The sequence below is a fragment of the Aspergillus brasiliensis genome (genome assembly GCF_001889945.1).
Source record: "Aspergillus brasiliensis CBS 101740 unplaced genomic scaffold ASPBRscaffold_16, whole genome shotgun sequence".
NCBI classification, from domain to species: domain Eukaryota; kingdom Fungi; phylum Ascomycota; class Eurotiomycetes; order Eurotiales; family Aspergillaceae; genus Aspergillus; species Aspergillus brasiliensis.
The window spans coordinates 152,478-169,693 of record NW_027137457.1 but is presented as its reverse complement, the minus strand read 5'-3'; the positions used below and the strand labels follow the sequence as shown (position 1 = coordinate 169,693).

At 52.3% G+C, this 17,216-nt stretch overlaps 6 protein-coding genes across 6 annotated transcripts; 3 read left to right on the top strand and 3 right to left on the bottom strand.

The window, feature by feature from the left end:
• Positions 1-748: 748 nt before the first annotated feature.
• On the top strand, positions 749-2,492 carry ASPBRDRAFT_58910 (uncharacterized protein; the record flags this gene model as incomplete). Its single annotated transcript, XM_067627973.1, has 2 exons — positions 749-950; positions 1,027-2,492. 2 exons carry the CDS (start codon positions 749-751, stop codon positions 2,490-2,492), a joined length of 1,668 nt encoding a protein of 555 aa, XP_067474588.1.
• A 147-nt stretch (positions 2,493-2,639) lies between these two features.
• Positions 2,640-3,491, bottom strand: ASPBRDRAFT_135723 (putative isochorismatase family hydrolase; the record flags this gene model as incomplete). Its single annotated transcript, XM_067618721.1, has 4 exons — positions 2,640-3,168; positions 3,230-3,283; positions 3,371-3,386; positions 3,461-3,491. The coding sequence occupies 4 exons, from the start codon at positions 3,489-3,491 to the stop codon at positions 2,640-2,642; spliced, it is 630 nt and encodes a 209-aa protein (XP_067474587.1).
• A 196-nt stretch (positions 3,492-3,687) lies between these two features.
• ASPBRDRAFT_47886 (bifunctional hydroxyethylthiazole kinase/thiamine-phosphate diphosphorylase) lies at positions 3,688-5,969 on the bottom strand. The gene is made up of 7 exons (XM_067625972.1): positions 5,527-5,969; positions 5,299-5,475; positions 5,114-5,249; positions 4,650-5,063; positions 4,218-4,594; positions 4,072-4,172; positions 3,688-4,020 (listed from the first exon to the last, which is right to left on the bottom strand). The coding sequence occupies exons 1-7, from the start codon at positions 5,624-5,626 to the stop codon at positions 3,766-3,768; spliced, it is 1,560 nt and encodes a 519-aa protein (XP_067474586.1). The 5' UTR covers positions 5,627-5,969; the 3' UTR covers positions 3,688-3,765.
• A 1,834-nt stretch (positions 5,970-7,803) lies between these two features.
• On the top strand, positions 7,804-9,081 carry ASPBRDRAFT_136036 (translation initiation factor eIF5; the record flags this gene model as incomplete). The annotated part of the gene is made up of 1 exon (XM_067618756.1): positions 7,804-9,081. The coding sequence occupies one exon, from the start codon at positions 7,804-7,806 to the stop codon at positions 9,079-9,081; it is 1,278 nt and encodes a 425-aa protein (XP_067474585.1).
• A 488-nt stretch (positions 9,082-9,569) lies between these two features.
• ASPBRDRAFT_200057 (uncharacterized protein) lies at positions 9,570-13,212 on the bottom strand (the record flags this gene model as incomplete). The annotated part of the gene is made up of 2 exons (XM_067621388.1): positions 9,570-13,130; positions 13,180-13,212. 2 exons carry the CDS (start codon positions 13,210-13,212, stop codon positions 9,570-9,572), a joined length of 3,594 nt encoding a protein of 1,197 aa, XP_067474584.1.
• Positions 13,213-13,541: 329 nt separating this feature from the next.
• On the top strand, positions 13,542-17,105 carry ASPBRDRAFT_47883 (DNA ligase (ATP) CDC9). The gene is made up of 4 exons (XM_067625971.1): positions 13,542-14,041; positions 14,153-15,992; positions 16,043-16,273; positions 16,329-17,105. The coding sequence occupies exons 1-4, from the start codon at positions 14,004-14,006 to the stop codon at positions 16,872-16,874; spliced, it is 2,655 nt and encodes an 884-aa protein (XP_067474583.1). The 5' UTR covers positions 13,542-14,003; the 3' UTR covers positions 16,875-17,105.
• The last annotated feature ends 111 nt before the right edge of the window (positions 17,106-17,216 follow it).

Here is a 17,216-nt window from a genome sequence, read left to right as displayed (position 1 = left end):
TCCCCCCCCATTCTGTCCTATTCCTCTCCATCTGTGCTTCTCTGCCATCCTCTCGACGACTTATCCGCTCCACGCTCCTCGCGATCAAGTAAACTGCCCGTGCCTCTCTTTTAGCGACATTCTTCCCCTTTGACCCCCTCCGCAAAGACCATCCCCAGAGAATCCACCCGCCCATTCCTCGCCTCCCTCGATCCCCTTCACGAAAGCGACCACCGCGCAAAATCCGTTACATATCCTTGAGTACAGCGCTTCACACGAGTTACATTGATTTACGGCTCTCTATAATAAGCTCTTTGAACTTTGGAACAACTTCACTGTCGCTTGGTTCTATCCTGCATTCCCGCCATCTTGACCAACTTTCCGTCCTCGTATACCATAAACGCCTCCCGCCTCTTCCTTCCTCCCGACGTCGTTTGTGTGGCACGATCGCTCAGCTTACTACCACAGTACCTCCGCCAATAAAAATTTGTATATGTCTTTGATCGACTTCGCGGATATCCATACTTAGCAAACCGGGTGGACGGCCGTTTGGCCGTCACACAGCACGAGGGAGGAGGATTTTGAGGATAAAGCGGGCTATCAGAAGCAGCTGGCTTAGTATAGCAGATATTGCAGAGGAGTGAAAGGTGTTGGTTGGTAAACGGGTTTGGTCGATCCGGTCTGGTGTGGAAACCTTACAGCCTTTTTTTGCTATTGAACGTTCTCGTGTGTCGCCACATCCAGCGCCTCGTGTTACTTCCGCCTGGATATGGATGCCCAGTATCCCTTTGCCTCCCGCGACGATATCTGGCGCGTCTTCGAAGAGCTGAAGGAGCTCCACGCCACGCAGTTTGAACAAGCGGAGCGTATCGCGAGACTGGAACGGCGGAGGGACGAGGATGCAAGGCTGAGGAGCGTTTGGGGTCCTTTGTCGCCGTTTCCTAGCTCCGTTGGGGGCACAATCCCCACAGGTGTGTGATACAGTTTCTTCTTCTGGATCTTCGCAAGCATGTGGTTTGAGCATGGCTGATGCGCTGTCTTCTGTAGAGCCGGTCTTCCATACTCCCGCGGACACTTTCAGAGGTTTCGATCAGGGACACCATCACGGGGCCGTCACTACAATGGGTCTCGACAATGAAGATGAGCCGCGCCGAGGCACGTCCAGGGCAAACAGTGTTAGGTTCGATGAAAGTGCCATCCATGGGTACTACGGGCAGGCCAATCGATCTAGCAGTGAGCTGCCACTCCGCACCGGCAGCGGTCTCGGGAGCCACCCCCTGACGGAGCGGTCCTTGTCTCATCGGTCAGATGGGAGGCAAAGCTCTTCCGGTTACTCCCATCACTCCGCTCGTACCAACAGTCTGGGCCTTGAGACAACTAGCAGGATGATGAGCTCTATCGGTGGTTCTCCTCTCATTCCTCCGCCTGGACTGTTCCTCCTGGGCCCTGTGCCATGCATCATTCGATGCTGGCTGACAACCACTTTCTCCAATGATTCACTCTTGTATGCTGCTGTCTGCTCGGGCTCCTACACCTCGGCATTAGGATCCCCTATGATCCAGACGCTTGGGTTGGCCGATCAAGTGGTGTACGATGGAGATGTGCAGTACATCAAGCTCCCAATTTACCTTCCCGAGGCTAGTGTGCACCAAGCCTCTTCGCGGTCCAGCAGCCCCGAACCTCAGGTGCCTACGTTGACCGTTCGGTTCTTAGTTCGCGAGGTTGATCCCGGTGACACTGCGATCCAGATTGTTCTGGGAAGCGACGTCCTCCGGTCCCACAACGCTGACGTGCTGTTTTCACAAGACAAGATCATCATGGTCGACGATGAGCGGAACAAGGTGTCCATTCCCTTGGTGCGCCCTGAAGATGATTCGGTCTTCAAGTCGTTGTCTACGATGTCGGATGCCACCCGCCTTGGGCGGAAGGCTCGTTCTGTGCATGAAGACATTCAGGCGGATACGAACGGCCATGCAACGTTTGGCGTGATTGGACGTCCTGCCAGCCTCTCTCGCCGGGCTACCTCCACGTCTGCCTCTGCAAGAGAGTCTCTTGAGGGGTCCGAGGAGAGTCGAAAGGCTCGCCCGGAGACCCAAGAGGCGTCAACAGACACTGATACCCAGAAAGAACAGAAGTCCGGCACAGAAGTCGACGCCCAAGCAAGTGGCCCGGCACGGGTGGAGGCAGCCGGAGTCTGGGGCTCGTGGAAACGCGATCCCAAGTCAGACCCGAATGCTTCTGCAGCGGGCAAGGCCACCCGTGGCCGTACTATGAAAGTACTGCGGCCTTCAAAGTCCTCCACACGAGTGGCTCAAGCCACCACCGCTCCTAGTAGTTGTGGTACCGATTATGCGGCTACCTCGGGGCCATCCCAGCCCGCGTCGACCCGAGCGTCACCGGATGGGACACGCACGAGCAAGCAGTGGCCTAGCAACCCCGTTGGCGGCGCGTCCGCATTTGGTTGGCTCAACACTACGCAGCCACCAGGGCGGACCGCAATGACCCCTAAATGAAACAAATTAGGGAGCCTTGCGCGTTTATATGGTGACAGCACCTTTGTCTAGTTAACGACACCGCAATACCGACTTGACTAAACCATACATCTATACTTCTCTCTCAGATCAATAGCGTAGCTCATATACTAGTATATAGTAAAATAATCAGATCTTCGCCAATCCCTCCACCGCCCCCTTAGTCTCCTCCTTCATCTCCCTCACCAACCCACTAACTGCCCTAAACCCCTCATGTCCAGCATCCCCCAACATCTCAAACAACAAACTCTCACTCGTCGTCACTATCGCCCCCGCATCCCTCATCCTCTGCACCGCCACCCCCCTCTCCTCCTTATTCACACTACTCACCCCATCCACACACACATACACCCGATGTCCTCTCCGCAACAGATCCATCGTCGTCTGCAACACACAGATATGCGTCTCAATCCCCACGATGATCACATCCAATGCCTTCTCCCCCTTCTCGGGGGATGGAAGTAACGCTTCCATCTCGGGCGTGATCATGGAGAAGAGCGTCTTGTCGAGGTCCGCCTTGATCAGCGGATGGGATGATGTAAGGTGCGTGGTTAGTTCGGGCACGGTAGGGCCGAGTTTTGCCCGCGATTGAGTGGTTATGTAGATGGGCATGTTGAGGGCGGTGCTGGCGCGGAGGAGTTTGGTTGTTGTTGTTATACTATTTGGATATGAGGGTTGAGCGAGTGGGTGGATTTGGGGAGGAGGGAGAGGGGACGTACACTTTGGGGAATTCGTGGATCGCATGTCGGAATTTTTCTTGGAGGTCGCAGATACTGTGGTTTTTGGGTGGTTAGAGAGCCCCGGATTAGATGGGTTGGGAAGGGGAGGTGGAAGTGGAAGGTCAAGGTGGAGGGGCGTACAAGAGGGCTGGGTTGTCTGGTTGGTTTGTTGGTTAGCTGGGTTGGGTTGCTTATTTGGGGTGGTGTGAGGGGATAGGATGGTGGACGTACTGATGCGGGTTACGCGAGATAGGGAGGCCATTTTGATTGATTTATTCTGCTGCGGAATTGATTGAAGGTTGGTCGTTTGAGGGTGAGGCGTAGTTGTGAATAAGATGAGATTTGGGAGAGATAGAAGAAGCGGGGAAGCCGGACAGAGTTGGAGGTCAGGTGCGGGGAAATTATGTGCCTGTTTTGTCAGGCAGTATTTTACATACAGTGGGAGATCCTCGAAAGTTGACGGCAATGAAGTAACTGCTTTTGATTATCCAAGTCTATAAGCCATTTCTATATAGTTATATCCAACTCATACCAAATTACAGCTGTATCTCCTCCACCTTTGCCCGGCCGGCGAACCAACTGTGGTCGCCTTTCAGAGCTGCCTGCCGGATGGCATACAGCGCGTCCAGGAACGCCGGCACAAAGCTGCCCGGGCCCTGTACGTTGTCCTTTGATGCCGCATTCTCTGCGGCAATCTCGTACATCAAGATACCTGCAAGTACGGCAAGGAACTTGTCCTTGGGGTGCGTGGTCAAAAAGGCACCGGAGACGGTGCCCACGGCACAACCGGTCTAAACGAGCATTGTTAGCATATTCTCTGTAACTTGATATCAAGAACCTACGCCAGTCACTTGGCCAAGGAGTTCATGACCATTAGAGACCGCCACAACGCGCTCTCCATCACTGAGGTAGTCGGTGGCGCCGGTGAGGAGGACAATGTTGTCTACTATGGTCAGCCATGTTTCGTCAAGTCGTGTAGTGAACTTACGCTCTCTCCTGGCGAGATCACGCGCCAGTCGGGCCTTTCCGTGGCTGTCGAGATTGCTGGGCCCGCTGTCGACACCACGCTGCGTTACGCCGCTGCTGCCAAACACCTGACGGATCTCTCCTTCGTTGCCCTTGATGAGGTCAAAGTATCCGCCTGCCATGAGCTGGGTGACGGCTCCCCGACGGATGCTGGTAGCTGCGGCGCCGACGGGGTCGTACACCACAGGGTTGCCGCGCACGTTGTAAGCTTTAAGGGCTTTCAGGTAGTTAGGGATGCTCTCGCCTGTGAGAGTGCCCATGTTGATAACCAGGGCACCGTCGAATTTGCAGAGATCGACAGCCTCATCTCCGTACGGTGACATGATTGGCGATGCGCCCCTAAAGATCGTTGGCAAAGGTCATTGGTTGCATGGGGGCTGTAGGGAAGAAATACATGGAAAGCGCGATGTTGGCGACAAAGTTAGCCACAACATAGTTGATCATGTTGTGCACCAGTGGATGACCCTTGACGACCTCCTGGACCACCTGAGGCACCTGTTCGAGCAGTGCGGAGGTATCACGGGCAGGGGTAGGAACCTCGCTCCGGACAAAAGGGGGAGGGCTGGAGACGAGCTTCACAAACTCAGCGGCCGCTGCCTTCGGGTCATCTGCAGCCATGATAGCGCTGACGATCGCAACGCCGTCAAGAGCCTTATGGGGAGCGCGGGACTGGTAGAGAACGCGCTGGACATTGGAAGCGTTGATTCCTCCAATGCAGACAGTTCCAACAGAGCGGCCTGACTCTGAGATAGCCTCGAGGATGGCCTGGGTTCCAGCTGTACCAATGATGGACTTGGTGTTGGTTTTCCTGCTCATCGTCAGTGATGCACACTCCATCCATCTTAGCCGGGTCCGTACGTCGGAGTAGCGAACATGGTGCCGACTCCGAGGTAGTCGGCACCTGCAGCAACTGCCTTCTGCGCCTCCTCGATAGACGAGGCAGTGATGCCGATGATGGCATTTTCGGGAAGAAGCTTCTTGGCTACCTCGATAGCTGCGAGCAGTCAGACTACGGCGAATAGAAAACTCATGTCCAGACCTACCCATGTCATCTTGACCCAAGTGAACACCTTCTACACCAGCAGCAAGAGCGACGTCAACACGGTCGTTGATCAGCAGAGGCACATTGTACTTCTTGGTGATTTGGTGCAATTTCTTGGCGGTCTCTACTTGGACGCCCGTGTCACTTTTCTTGTCTCTATACTGGACAATCGTCACACCTCAACCAATCGTCAGTCGGCAGAAAAACTCCGCGAGAATGAACAACTCACCTCCTTTGACAGCCTCCTCGACGACAGCACACAGGTCACGACCCTTGAGGATGGCCGGGGTTGAGTCAGTGACCAGGTATACCGAGAGATCCAGAGTCATTTTGTGGAAACTGGTTGGGCTGTGATTAGATTTATGTGACGCAACACACCAGGCTGAGTACTTCTAGCTTTTCGAAATCCATAAGAACAGAAGACAATACTTACCGGCTATATGCAATTGACTGATAGTTCGAGTCCCACGATGGTCACGGCAGTATATTGGAGGGCCCACGAGCAGCAGGCAAGCGAGACTTGGACGATGTTGGGAAGAGTGGGGGTCACGGCCGAAGTTAGTCATTGGCCTCCTTCGACATCATCCTCCCATAACTACTAAGTCACTACTTACTACTGACTATTCTCCCGCTTCCTTCTTCACAACGGAGACGAGGATATTGGTTACTTCTACGTCTTTTCATATCAGAATGCGACCATAAAATCATATGATATTAATGCAACGACCTAAAGGACGTTGGAGCTAGTCACTAGTACGAAAGAGGTAATATCCCCTACTATTGAAATGACCACCTCAAGATTGAAATCGATGGTATACTCCATGATCAATATAGTTGACCACTATCCTCGAGCTAGCACCTCCTATTGATGCATCAAGAAATGCTAAGTGGTCAGCTGCATCCCATTAAGTACTTCACCCCATAGCTACTGTGAAAGTTACTGATGCAGCAGAAATGAGTGTTGTGCTTGAAACTCCTGGCTCCACTTCGGATGGCGATAGTTGCTCCGCCGATGGCCGGTGTCTGCTCGTGCTTCTCACCCTCGACCAATGATCAAGTTGTGCAGGCTCACACGGTCGCACGGTAGAGACCAAGATAGAGAAACACCGACTACCCGAAAGTTACCCCAAAGGTTGCCTAAGCCTGTGTATCCGGCCCTAAAATAGAAGACAAGCCCATGCAGGGGCACATGTTGGGATTGGAACAGGCAACGACAATCCCCTAATCACCTCTACCAGAAGCATAAGCATGGTGAAGTCAAGAATAAGTTAACTACTAACGACCTAAGGTAGTCTGGCAGTTTTCTGCACTTTAAGCACACTGAAAGTCGCCGTGCACGCTACTAGTTAGTAGTCGGACCCGAAGCACTGGGCTCACAATGACCAATGGGCTCCACTGAAGAAGGACAGCACTGTCTGTACGCCGTTGGTAGGCACAAAAGCCAAATGATGTGCGACCTGTTTCTTCTCAAATGAACAAGGAGAGTGACACTGAACCCTCTCCCAAAATACGAAGTGAAAACCCAGTTATACTATCTTATGGGAGAACTACAAACGAAGCGAGCAAAGAGAAGAGAAAAAAGACCGAGACAATTAATATGGACATAGACAGTAGTAGTATTCTTGTAGTCGAACAAGATGCAGTTTTATTAATGAAAGTGGCGCCTAGAGATGCCTCGGCTGACTCAGACGCGCGCATTTTTTCCCTTTTTTTTTTCTTCCTCGCCGATTTTCCGATTTTTACTGGTTGGGAGCCTTAGCAAATCGGCTCGGACTTTTCCCTTTTTTTGTTTTGGGCGTTCATTTCCCATTCTTTCCTTCTTTTCTCTCTTTCTTCTCTTCTTCTTCTCCTCTTTCCCTCTTCCCACCCACTTTCTCAACTCATCCACCGTTCAGGTTTTTCTCATCACTATCTCATCAGCTTTACAACGCTCTTGCGTCTTTAAAAGGCTCTTTCCGCCAGGCTTTTTACCTTCGCCTGCTGGTTTCCCACACACGTTTTGTTCACGCTCAAACCACTCTGGTTAGTTCCCTTTCCCTTCCGGCCCTGCTGTCAGGCCTCCATCAGTATTACGAAGCTGACCGGATCGTCTTGCTTTCTTCCAACAGAAGAACCACCCGTTGGTTTCTCTCTCTTCCTTGCCGGAGAAAGCCACTGAAAAACAGAGTCGGTCGAGAACTTGTCTATGTATTCGTCCTGCGTCAGAGATCTCGATCACCACCTGCCGCTCAAGCTGCAATCGTTTCGCTTCACGTCGAAACCTTGTAGTATACATTCGAAGTCCTGTGGCTGAAAGCTGAGGGCTGCCGTATTCGCTGTGTCCATCATTCGTCTCTAACAGAAAAAAATTCGATCTCAACCGCCACCATTCCTCCCAAATTAGGAATATCCCACGCATGTCTTGTTTTGTCAAGATATTCCTAGTCCAGAATCCCTCCCGCTTCTTCTTCATATAAACCATTTCGCTTAGTCTCGTGAAGATTTCACCAATCAACCAACCGTCATCATGGCCACTGTCAACATTCGTCGGGATGTCTCCGATCCCTTCTACCGTTACAAGATGGAGCGCCTTCAGTCCAAGATTGAGGGCAAGGGCAATGGTATCAAGACCGTCGTCGTCAACCTGAACTCGGTCGCTCAGTCGCTCAGCCGCCCTCCATCTTACGTGATCAAGTACTTTGGCTTCGAGCTGGGTGCTCAGGCCAACGCCAAGCCAACCGATGATCGCTGGATCATCAACGGTGCCCATGATGCCCCCAAGCTTCAGGACTATCTGGATGGCTTTATCTCCAAGTTCGTGCTGTGCAAGAAATGTAAGAATCCGGAAACGGATGTCAACATCAAGGATGAAAAGATCTTTTTGGACTGCAAGGCCTGTGGACAGCGCTCCGAGGTCGACCCCCGTCTGAAACTGAGCACCTTCATCATCCGCAACGGCGCGACGGGCAAGGGAGGGAAGAAGGACAAGGCGGCGAAGAAGGCCCGTCGTGATCGAAACAAGAAGGAGAATGACACCGCGAATGGCGACAAGGATGGCAGCCCCGGAGATAGCAACAACTCCGAGAACGGTGATGAGGAGAACGGCGATGTTGCCTTGGAAGCAGGCAGCGATGACGAACTCACTCGCCGTATCAAGGCCGGTGCCAAGGACATCGAGGCTGATGACATCGATGACGGTGAATGGGCTGTTGACGTGTCTGAGGAGGCCGTCAAGGCTCGTGCCAAGGAGCTCCCCGATGATCTCAAGCGCTCCCTGGTTCTTGAGGACGGTGATGACGAGGGTGCCGACGGCCCCTCTGCCTACGACGAGCTTGGCAGCTGGATCCTCAACGCCGCTTCTGAGAAGGGCGGTGTCACCGCTGTTAGTGACGTGGATATCTACATGAAGGCTAAGGAGTACGGCATTGAGAACAAGCACAAGACTCTGGCTGTTCTGGCCCAGACCATCTTCGATGAGAAGATCGCCAAGCAGGTTCCTTCTCGTGCTGCCCTGCTGAAGAAGATGATCACCTCCGAGCGCCACGAGAAGGCTTTCCTCGGTGGCACCGAGCGCTTTGTCGGCAAGGATCACCCTGAGCTGATTGGCCAGGTCCCCGCTGTCTTGCTCAAGTACTACGAGCACGATCTCGTCTCTGAGGAGACCCTCAAGGCGTGGGGCTCCAAGGCCAGCAAGAAGTACGTCGACCTCCAGACCAGCAAGAAGGTCCGCAAGGCTGCGGAGCCCTTCCTCGAGTGGCTCGAGAACGCTGAGAGTGAGGAAGAGAGCGAGGAGGAGAGCGACTAGATGAGTGACCCAACTTTGCCACCGTCATTTGTCTGCTCTCCAGACACTTTTCGGGACTACTTGATTTTGTCGCGTGATTGTGTTGTTTGTTCCAACTGATCCCCGCTCTTTTTGGATGTGACAGTTTCGCTCTGCCTATTGTTTGTTCCAGAAGTTTGAAATAAGCTTAACGAAAAAACATTAGTTTTAGCTAGCTGCAATTGATATCTCTCATCGCATATCCTGCCAGTAATTTTCATTATGCCGCACGTAGACCACATGACTTCCCTTTCGTATTTCACTCGACTCAAGACTACTTCCACTTTTCCACGTCGGTCATTCCAACTGAACCGTACGTCTGAATAACAGGACCCAGCCGCACCCTCGCTACGAGTCCCATGAAACCAGACATATCACAAAAGACACAAGTAATACTATTTCTATCTACAATATTGACGCGACTCCAAACATACATACATCAAGCCAAATATCTAGTAAATAGTTATGCTTCAAAACGCCAGCTCCGCAAACCTCAACCCCGTCCCTGGCATGGACCACGACCTCAACGTCTCCTCTTCCTCCTCAACCACCTCACAAATCAAAGGAGCTCGAGGCTGCGTCTGAATCTTCGTCGTCGTTGTCGTCAAAGTCGTCCTCTTACTCTTCTCCAACACTCTCCTCAACGCCGCCCTCTCCTCCCGGAAAATAAACCACGTTAAGTCGGCATTCCACGTCTCCATGGCCTGAATTACATCCTCGACGGATTGGATTTCCACGGTTAGGGAGGATGATGCATCTGCACCTGCACCTGCAGTTTCTGCTGGTTGGGTAGTAGTAGGCTGAGGCTGAGTCCGGGAGGAGTAATACTCCGGTCCAGCGTACCGCACTATCCAAGCTGCTAGGAACTCGCAGATTCTGTCTCCGATGGATAGAGGGAGACGGACGTGCGTGAGGAGTGTGATGAATAATGGGACCATGGCGCGCCAGAGCGCGTGGTGCGGGGTGAATGTGCGGGTGCCGTGGGTGCCGGTTGTGGTGAGGGAGAGGGATGGTGTGAATGTGGATGTAGATGAGGATAAAACTAGTGTGTTTGAGTCTTGTTGGTATAGGGATTGTTGCTGCTGCTGCTGGGCTCGTCTTTCCATTGCTTTCTCGGCGTCTTGACGCACTTTATCCCATGTGCGAGTATAGAGACGCTCCCAGCGCGGGAATTCGGTTTCGATGCGTGAGGCCATGAAGTCGCCGGCGGTTTTGCACATGGTTTCGATGGCTTTGCAGGCTGTTGTGGTGACGAAGGTTTCTTCTTGGAAGGAGAATTCGGTGGGGGATTGTTTAAGGCGGGTGTCGATGATCTCGGTCGATTTTGTGCCGGTGCTGGTGGCGGTGGTGGTGAGGGAGGATGGGAAGCTGATTCTTGCGGATACGGCGGGCCAGAGGTCGTTAATTAGTGGGAGGAAGCTGTTCTCGTGTGCGGCCAGGGTTGGGAAGACGTCGATGAGGATGGTGAGGAGGGAGCGGCGGAGGTATGGCGATGGGGAGGAGAGATGGGATGGGATGGATTTGATGATGTGGAGGAGGAGGTTGTGCGGTTTGCTTAGGGGCTTCTCGCTGTCTTCAGCTTCACGCGGTGGTGGGAGTGGTTCATCTGGGTCGTCGTCTTCCTTGAGGAGATCGTCGATGGAGGTGGTGCTCAGATCGGGTTCTTGTTGCTTGGGTGTTCCGGAGTCGCTTGTCCATGGCTTTTTTGGGTGTGGAATGACTTCGTCTACGTCTCCCAGGTCTTCCGCCAGTTTTGCACGCTTTGCTTTGCGGTGGGTGAGGTCCTGGACGAGAGTAGAAATCTGTAGTCTTTCGTAAGGCTTCTTGCGGTGGTCAAGCTCTTTGCTGTCCTTGCCGTTGTCGATTGCTAGGAAGGAGGGGCTTTTTGCGCCTTCTTCGACGATGGCGGCTAGAGTCCGGAACATCATCTCGACAAGCTTGGGATAGCCATGGTACATGTCCAGTATGCTGAAGATGGAGTCCACCAGGTCATCGAGGTAAGGAATCAGCCGCACGCCGGACAGCTTAACCATCATCAGGAGCACTTGTGGTGGGTATGGGGAGACGTCAAAGGTGTTGAGCTTTAGCGCGACCGAGTTCACAAGATAATCAACGTTCTCAACAATCATTGTGCTGGCGTCTCCGTAATTGCAGGCCGTGGTGAGAATATTAAGGCACGTCATAGCATGTTTCTGGAGACTCGAGTTGCTGGATGCCAACAATTGAAGGACAGGGTATAATGCGTCCATTAGCTCTGGGCGAAAGGCCTCCCCGAGCTGCTGGGCCTGAAGGGCCACGGCCTCTAGAGCAAGTGCCTGCACTCGCCAGTCCCTTGAATCGTCGAGCAATGGTTCGTTGAGTATAGGCAATGAGACGTAGTACAACTCTTCAATCATGCCAGATCTTGACAGACGTTGACCTGAAGGTTCGAGTTCATCCGCGGAGATGAAGTCATCGAATATAGATGTGAGCTGGGTGTTGCTCTTTAGGAACGTCAATCCTAGCCATAGAGGTGCAACGAGAGCATTTCCCTTCTCTTGGTGAACTCGATTGATGATGAGGCGTGTTATCTCACTGCCAGACTCAGACGCGTTGAGCCTGATAATCATGGATTGCAAGTCATTCAGTGTTTGTTGCTGGCTTCTGTGCTCGAGAATGACTGGAGGAAACGAGGCCGATTTAACCCCATGATTGAGTACTTCCAGAGTCTGGTCATTTGCAACATCAGAACTGAGGGGCTGGAGAGCGCTTGTCGAACTGTTCAAAGACGCTGCCACACTGTCGCAAATGCCTGACGCCAGGCTAGCTGCAAGGAGATCAGAACCGGATTGTACCTGCGACAAAACCTGAAAGGCAGTTGATATTTGCTTAACCGCCCACTGTTTCGCCGTTTCGTCGTTGCTCTGCATGGTCCTCGGGAAGGCAGTGACCCAGGTATGAAGAGAGTTCTTCAAAGAGTCAATTACGGCTGGATAAGTGGTAGCATGATGTCTTAGTGCAACGAATGCCTCATTCGGCACCTGGTTTTCATCCACGTTCGACAACACAACAACAGTCTCCACGATGATGGGGAGTGCCTCCTGCAGTGTCTCCTGGCAGTCTTCAACTATCATCAAGCAGAGTTCCAGGAGTGCGGTCTGCACCTCAGGTCGATCATGTCGCCTTATTTGGGTCACATTTGCAAGAGCGAGTTTGATCTGTGTAGCAGTAGCTTTGAGCCAAGATGCGTCAAGCACCAGCTGATCCTCCGCATTCTGGGAAGTACTTGACTTCTCAGAAGTGTTGGCGACCTGATCATTCAGCACCGTCTTTAGCAGGTAGCTGAAGATCTGTAAACAGACCGACAGAAGCTTATACGACCGTCGGACTTGAGTCGACGGTTTTATGATCTTCGTCAGAGTTGACACTGTCCGTGGCATGATACTCGCCAACACTACCCGATCTGTGATGCGCTGAAAAAGTGCTTGGAGTGACTTGGCTGCGGATATACAGAGCTCGTCGGATCCCTCGTCTGCGGCGCCTTCAAGCATAAGGTAGACCATCTGGTCAACAACAGTGGCGGTGCCGACTTCATGATAGATGGTCTGCTTAGCGACAGGTCCATCTAGGACAGAGAAAATAGCGAGAAGACAGTTGAATCCCGCAATTGCGAGCTCTGGTGACCGAGTCTGCGCTGAATTGGTTTCACCCGACTTGTTCGGCGTGCCACCCACGATCAATGTTAGCAGAATGATGAGCTGCTTGCCCATCTGTGGCGACAAGCGTCTTCCCCATCCTTTCTCAACAAGGATGCGCAGGCACTTGACGGAAAGTTCTAAGCAGTTGACAGGAGCCCTTTGGGTTTCATTGAAGATATGGCATAGTGGGAAGAATGCATATTCAGCTAACTTCTCATCTAAGGCATCTTTACGAGCCAGCTCGTCCAGAACCTTGTACACTGGCTGAAGGGCTCGAAAGACATCGTTTGGAGTTGCTTGTCGCCCACGGAATCGCAGGCCCACCGAGCTGAGCTCAACACATGGTGGTTTAAGCTTCTATTTATTAGCAAGCAGCTATTTTACCGTGGAGCACAGTTCTTACCTTGCTAAACGCTTCCTGTCTAGAGACCTCCATCGGTATAATCAGAGACAATATTGGACTATACTCGCATTCGATCCCTCAGCCATCTGATATGCAACACAGATATGGAAGATGCACGACTTCGGGCCAATTGCTGGAAATCCGAAGATGGAAGATGCTGCCTGACAGACCAGGCCATTATCGATAGTCGCTTGCCGCCTTCGCCCCCGCATTCTGCCGGATATTATGAAGGCGGTGATTTAAGGGAGTACGCAATGTTTGACTGTAGCTATTCGCTGGATATCCAACAGGTCACAATCGCCTCAATTTTCTAGAGGTCTACTCCTGTACAAGTGCTTAAAATCTTGATATTTTGTTATCTTCTCGTTTCGCCATTCAAGTTAGCTGACTGGCGCTGGTCATCTGCTCCCAAGCATGATCACGTGACCTTAATGGATCTCGCGTCACGTCACGTCGCGTTCCCGTTTAAGCAATGGAAGGCTCCGTGAAGGCAGCAGTAGATGTCGACCTTGGGTGCCTGATTTTTGGAAGTCGACAACTCCCAGCATATAAACCGCTAAACTCCCATTTTAGGATGCAGGACGTTTAAGATAACGTCTATGCCCGCTACTCGCCCTTCCGCGTTTCTTGCGCCACTATTACGATACCCTTGCAGGAGACCTGCCCCGGCGCCTTCGCAGCTTGAGTCGCCTTTCTACAGTGGTGACTTGTCGCACAGAGGCTCGCCATTTCCTTCTTCACAGTCAAGGCATTTTGGGGTCTATCAGCAGCTGGGAAAACACTATAATAGCATTGGTTCAAGCGCAGCGCGATCTCCACTCATAATGGCCGATTCGAAAGGCAGGAAGCAAGCTACCCTGGGGTATGTTAGGCATTCCCAGTTGACTCTTGGGTGCGTCTGTGCGGCTGGATCTCGGATGCATCTGTAAGTCATATTCGTATGGATTGCTAATACAGGCTTCTCAATTGACAGGCGATTCTTCGGTTCGAATTCAGACCCAAAAGAAGCTCCCAAGAAACAGACTACGCTATCATTTTCGAACAAGAAGAGCAAGTCCGCCAAGAAGGATACCGAGTCGGAAACGGCGCAAGATCCAGAACCTGTCAATGGACATGGAGCTAATGGGGACGCGAACGGTGGCACTGACACAGTAGGGCCAACAACTGAGTCGAAGCAAGAGGCTGTCAAGGCAGACGAGCCTGTCGATCAGAACAAATTAAAGAGGGAAAATAGCAGCGAGGACGAAGATGATGACGTCCAGCCTGTCAGCAAGCGCCGCCGCAAGGCTTCTCGAAAGGACGAAGCCCCCTCCACCCCCAAACGGAAGTCTCCAGCACTTAAAAGTCCCAGGAAGCGATCGCAGTCAAAAGAGCCCTCGCCACCAGCCATTGTCGAGAAGGCTTCAGGAGAGAAAACTCCGCAGAAAGAATTGAGCGTCTCGGATGATGAAGTAGCGGAAGAGGAGGCACAGTCTGCGAGTGAGGACGAAGAGAAGCCTGAGGTGAAGAAGAAGAAGATTGAGAAGGCTCAGGCTACGTTGAAGGCTGCTGGAAATGAGCCCTATCCCGATTGGAAAGCTGGGGACCCTGTTCCTTATGCCGCGCTCTGCACCACCTTCTCTCTTATCGAGATGACCACGAAGCGATTAGTGATCCTGGCTCATTGCTCGCTGTTCCTTCGGCAAGTATTGCGACTGACCCCCCAAGATCTGCTCCCAACTGTTCAACTCATGATCAACAAGCTGGCTGCGGATTATGCTGGAATTGAACTGGGCATTGGCGAGTCCCTGATCATGAAGGCTATCGGCGAGAGTACCGGACGTAGTCTGGCAGTGATCAAGACGGACCAACATGAAATCGGAGACCTTGGCTTGGTGGCTGCCAAAAGTCGATCTAACCAGCCAACTATGTTCAAGCCGAAGCCGTTGACAGTTCGCGGAGTGCACGAAGGCCTCCTTGGTATTGCCAAGGTTCAGGGCCATGGTTCTCAGGACAAAAAGATTTCCGGCATTAAAAAGCTGCTTTCGGCTGCGGACGCAGCAATCGCGGGCAAAGGAAGCAAAGGCATCGATATTACCAAGGACAAAGGTGGGCCTAGCGAGGCCAAGTACATTGTTCGATTCTTAGAAGGAAAGCTTAGACTTGGTCTGGCGGAAAAGACTGTGCTTGTCGCCCTTGCCCAAGCTGTCGTCGCACACGAGGCCGCTATGGAGGGCCAGAAGACCCCCTCTGCTGAGAAGTTGGCGGAAGGCGAGGCGATTTTGAAGACTGTCTACAGCGAACTGCCGGCGTATGAAGTGATTATACCAGCCATTCTCGAGCATGGCCTAACCAACCTGCCCAAGGTTTGCAAGCTGCAGCCGGGTATCCCCCTCAAGCCCATGCTTGCCAAACCCACCAAGTCCATCACTGAAGTGCTTGACCGGTTCGAAGGAAAGGAGTTCACCTGCGAGTACAAGTACGACGGGGAACGCGCCCAGATCCACTATGTCGCTCCTGACTCGATCCACCAATATCCGGGTGCGACAGCCACCTTGAAGAAAGATGGCAAGGGCCTCAGTGCGATCTTTTCGCGTAACTCTGAGGACCTCTCGAAGAAATACCCTGACGTTCTAGCCAAGCTTGATGGCTGGATCAAAGAGGGGGTCCAAAGCTTTGTACTAGACTGCGAGACTGTTGCTTGGGATACGGAGGCCAAGAAGGTCCTGCCATTCCAACAACTCATGACTCGCAAGAGGAAAGATGTCAAAGCGGAAGATGTCAAGGTCAAGGTGTGCATATTCGCCTTCGACCTTCTGTTCCTGAACGGCGAGGTAAGTTTTACTTGGCAGTTGCGTCTTCTACCCTGCTGACACTCGGGTAGCCTACGGTTAAGAAATCTCTACGAGAGCGCCGTGAGCTGTTGCATGAATCTTTCCAGGTGATTGAAGGAGAATTCCAGTTCGCTCAGTACGGCAACACCAATGTGCTGGACGAGATTCAAACTCTGCTTGATGATAGTGTCAAGGCATCATGTGAAGGTCTGATGGTCAAGATGTTGGACACGGAGGAGAGTGGCTATGAGCCTAGTAAGCGCAGTCGGAATTGGCTCAAGGTAAGCCTCGCATGATTGATATCGATTATGTATGTGTCTGCTAACAACGCATTAGGTCAAGAAGGACTACCTCAGCGGAGTTGGCGACTCCCTCGATCTTGTTGTTCTAGGTGCCTATCATGGTCGAGGAAAGCGTACATCAGTGTACGGTGCATTCCTCTTGGCTGCGTATAACTCGAGCACGCAAACTTACGAGACGATCTGCAACATCGGCACAGGATTCTCTGAAGCGATCTTAGAAGAATTCTACAATGCGCTCTCTCCTCTGACGATTGATCGGCCCAAGCCCTTCTACTCCCATTCAAATGTTCCCAAGGACCAACCCGATGTATGGTTTGAACCGCGGCTAGTGTGGGAGGTCAAAACTGCGGACCTCACCCTCAGTCCCCGATACAAGGCTGCGGCGGATGAATTCGTGGGGACGACTGGGGGAGGAAAGGGTGTATCTCTTCGCTTCCCCCGATTCATCAAGTCCCGAGACGATAAGAAGCCCGAGCAGGCAACGACCACGCGGGCCGTGGCGGAGATGTACCGCAAGCAAGAGGCGGTCCAGAAGGAGAATGCTGGCAAGGGAGGAGTAGATGATGATTTTGAGTACTGAGAGGCGCGGGGTTCCTGCATGTCTTTGATGACTTTGGGAGGTATATGTACATGTAATGCCGTTGGGTTCTGGATACCCACAATAAAGTGTTTCTGCTATGCTATTACTTTTGCACTTGTTAGAGTTCGGGGGCTGTTCTGTAAGGGCCCATTCCGTTGGAGTCAAAACTCGTCTGTCCGCGGACCATGTCTCAGCCTGAGGAGAGAACCGCAATATACACTTCAAGCTTTCTCGATTTGATGCACGGATTGCAAACATCTCCCTTGCTGTTGGTGAAGTCTCTATTTCTCGATGAAATTATCCCGGGGTTCCAACTGATTCGACTGTCCCTCGGCAGCTGAA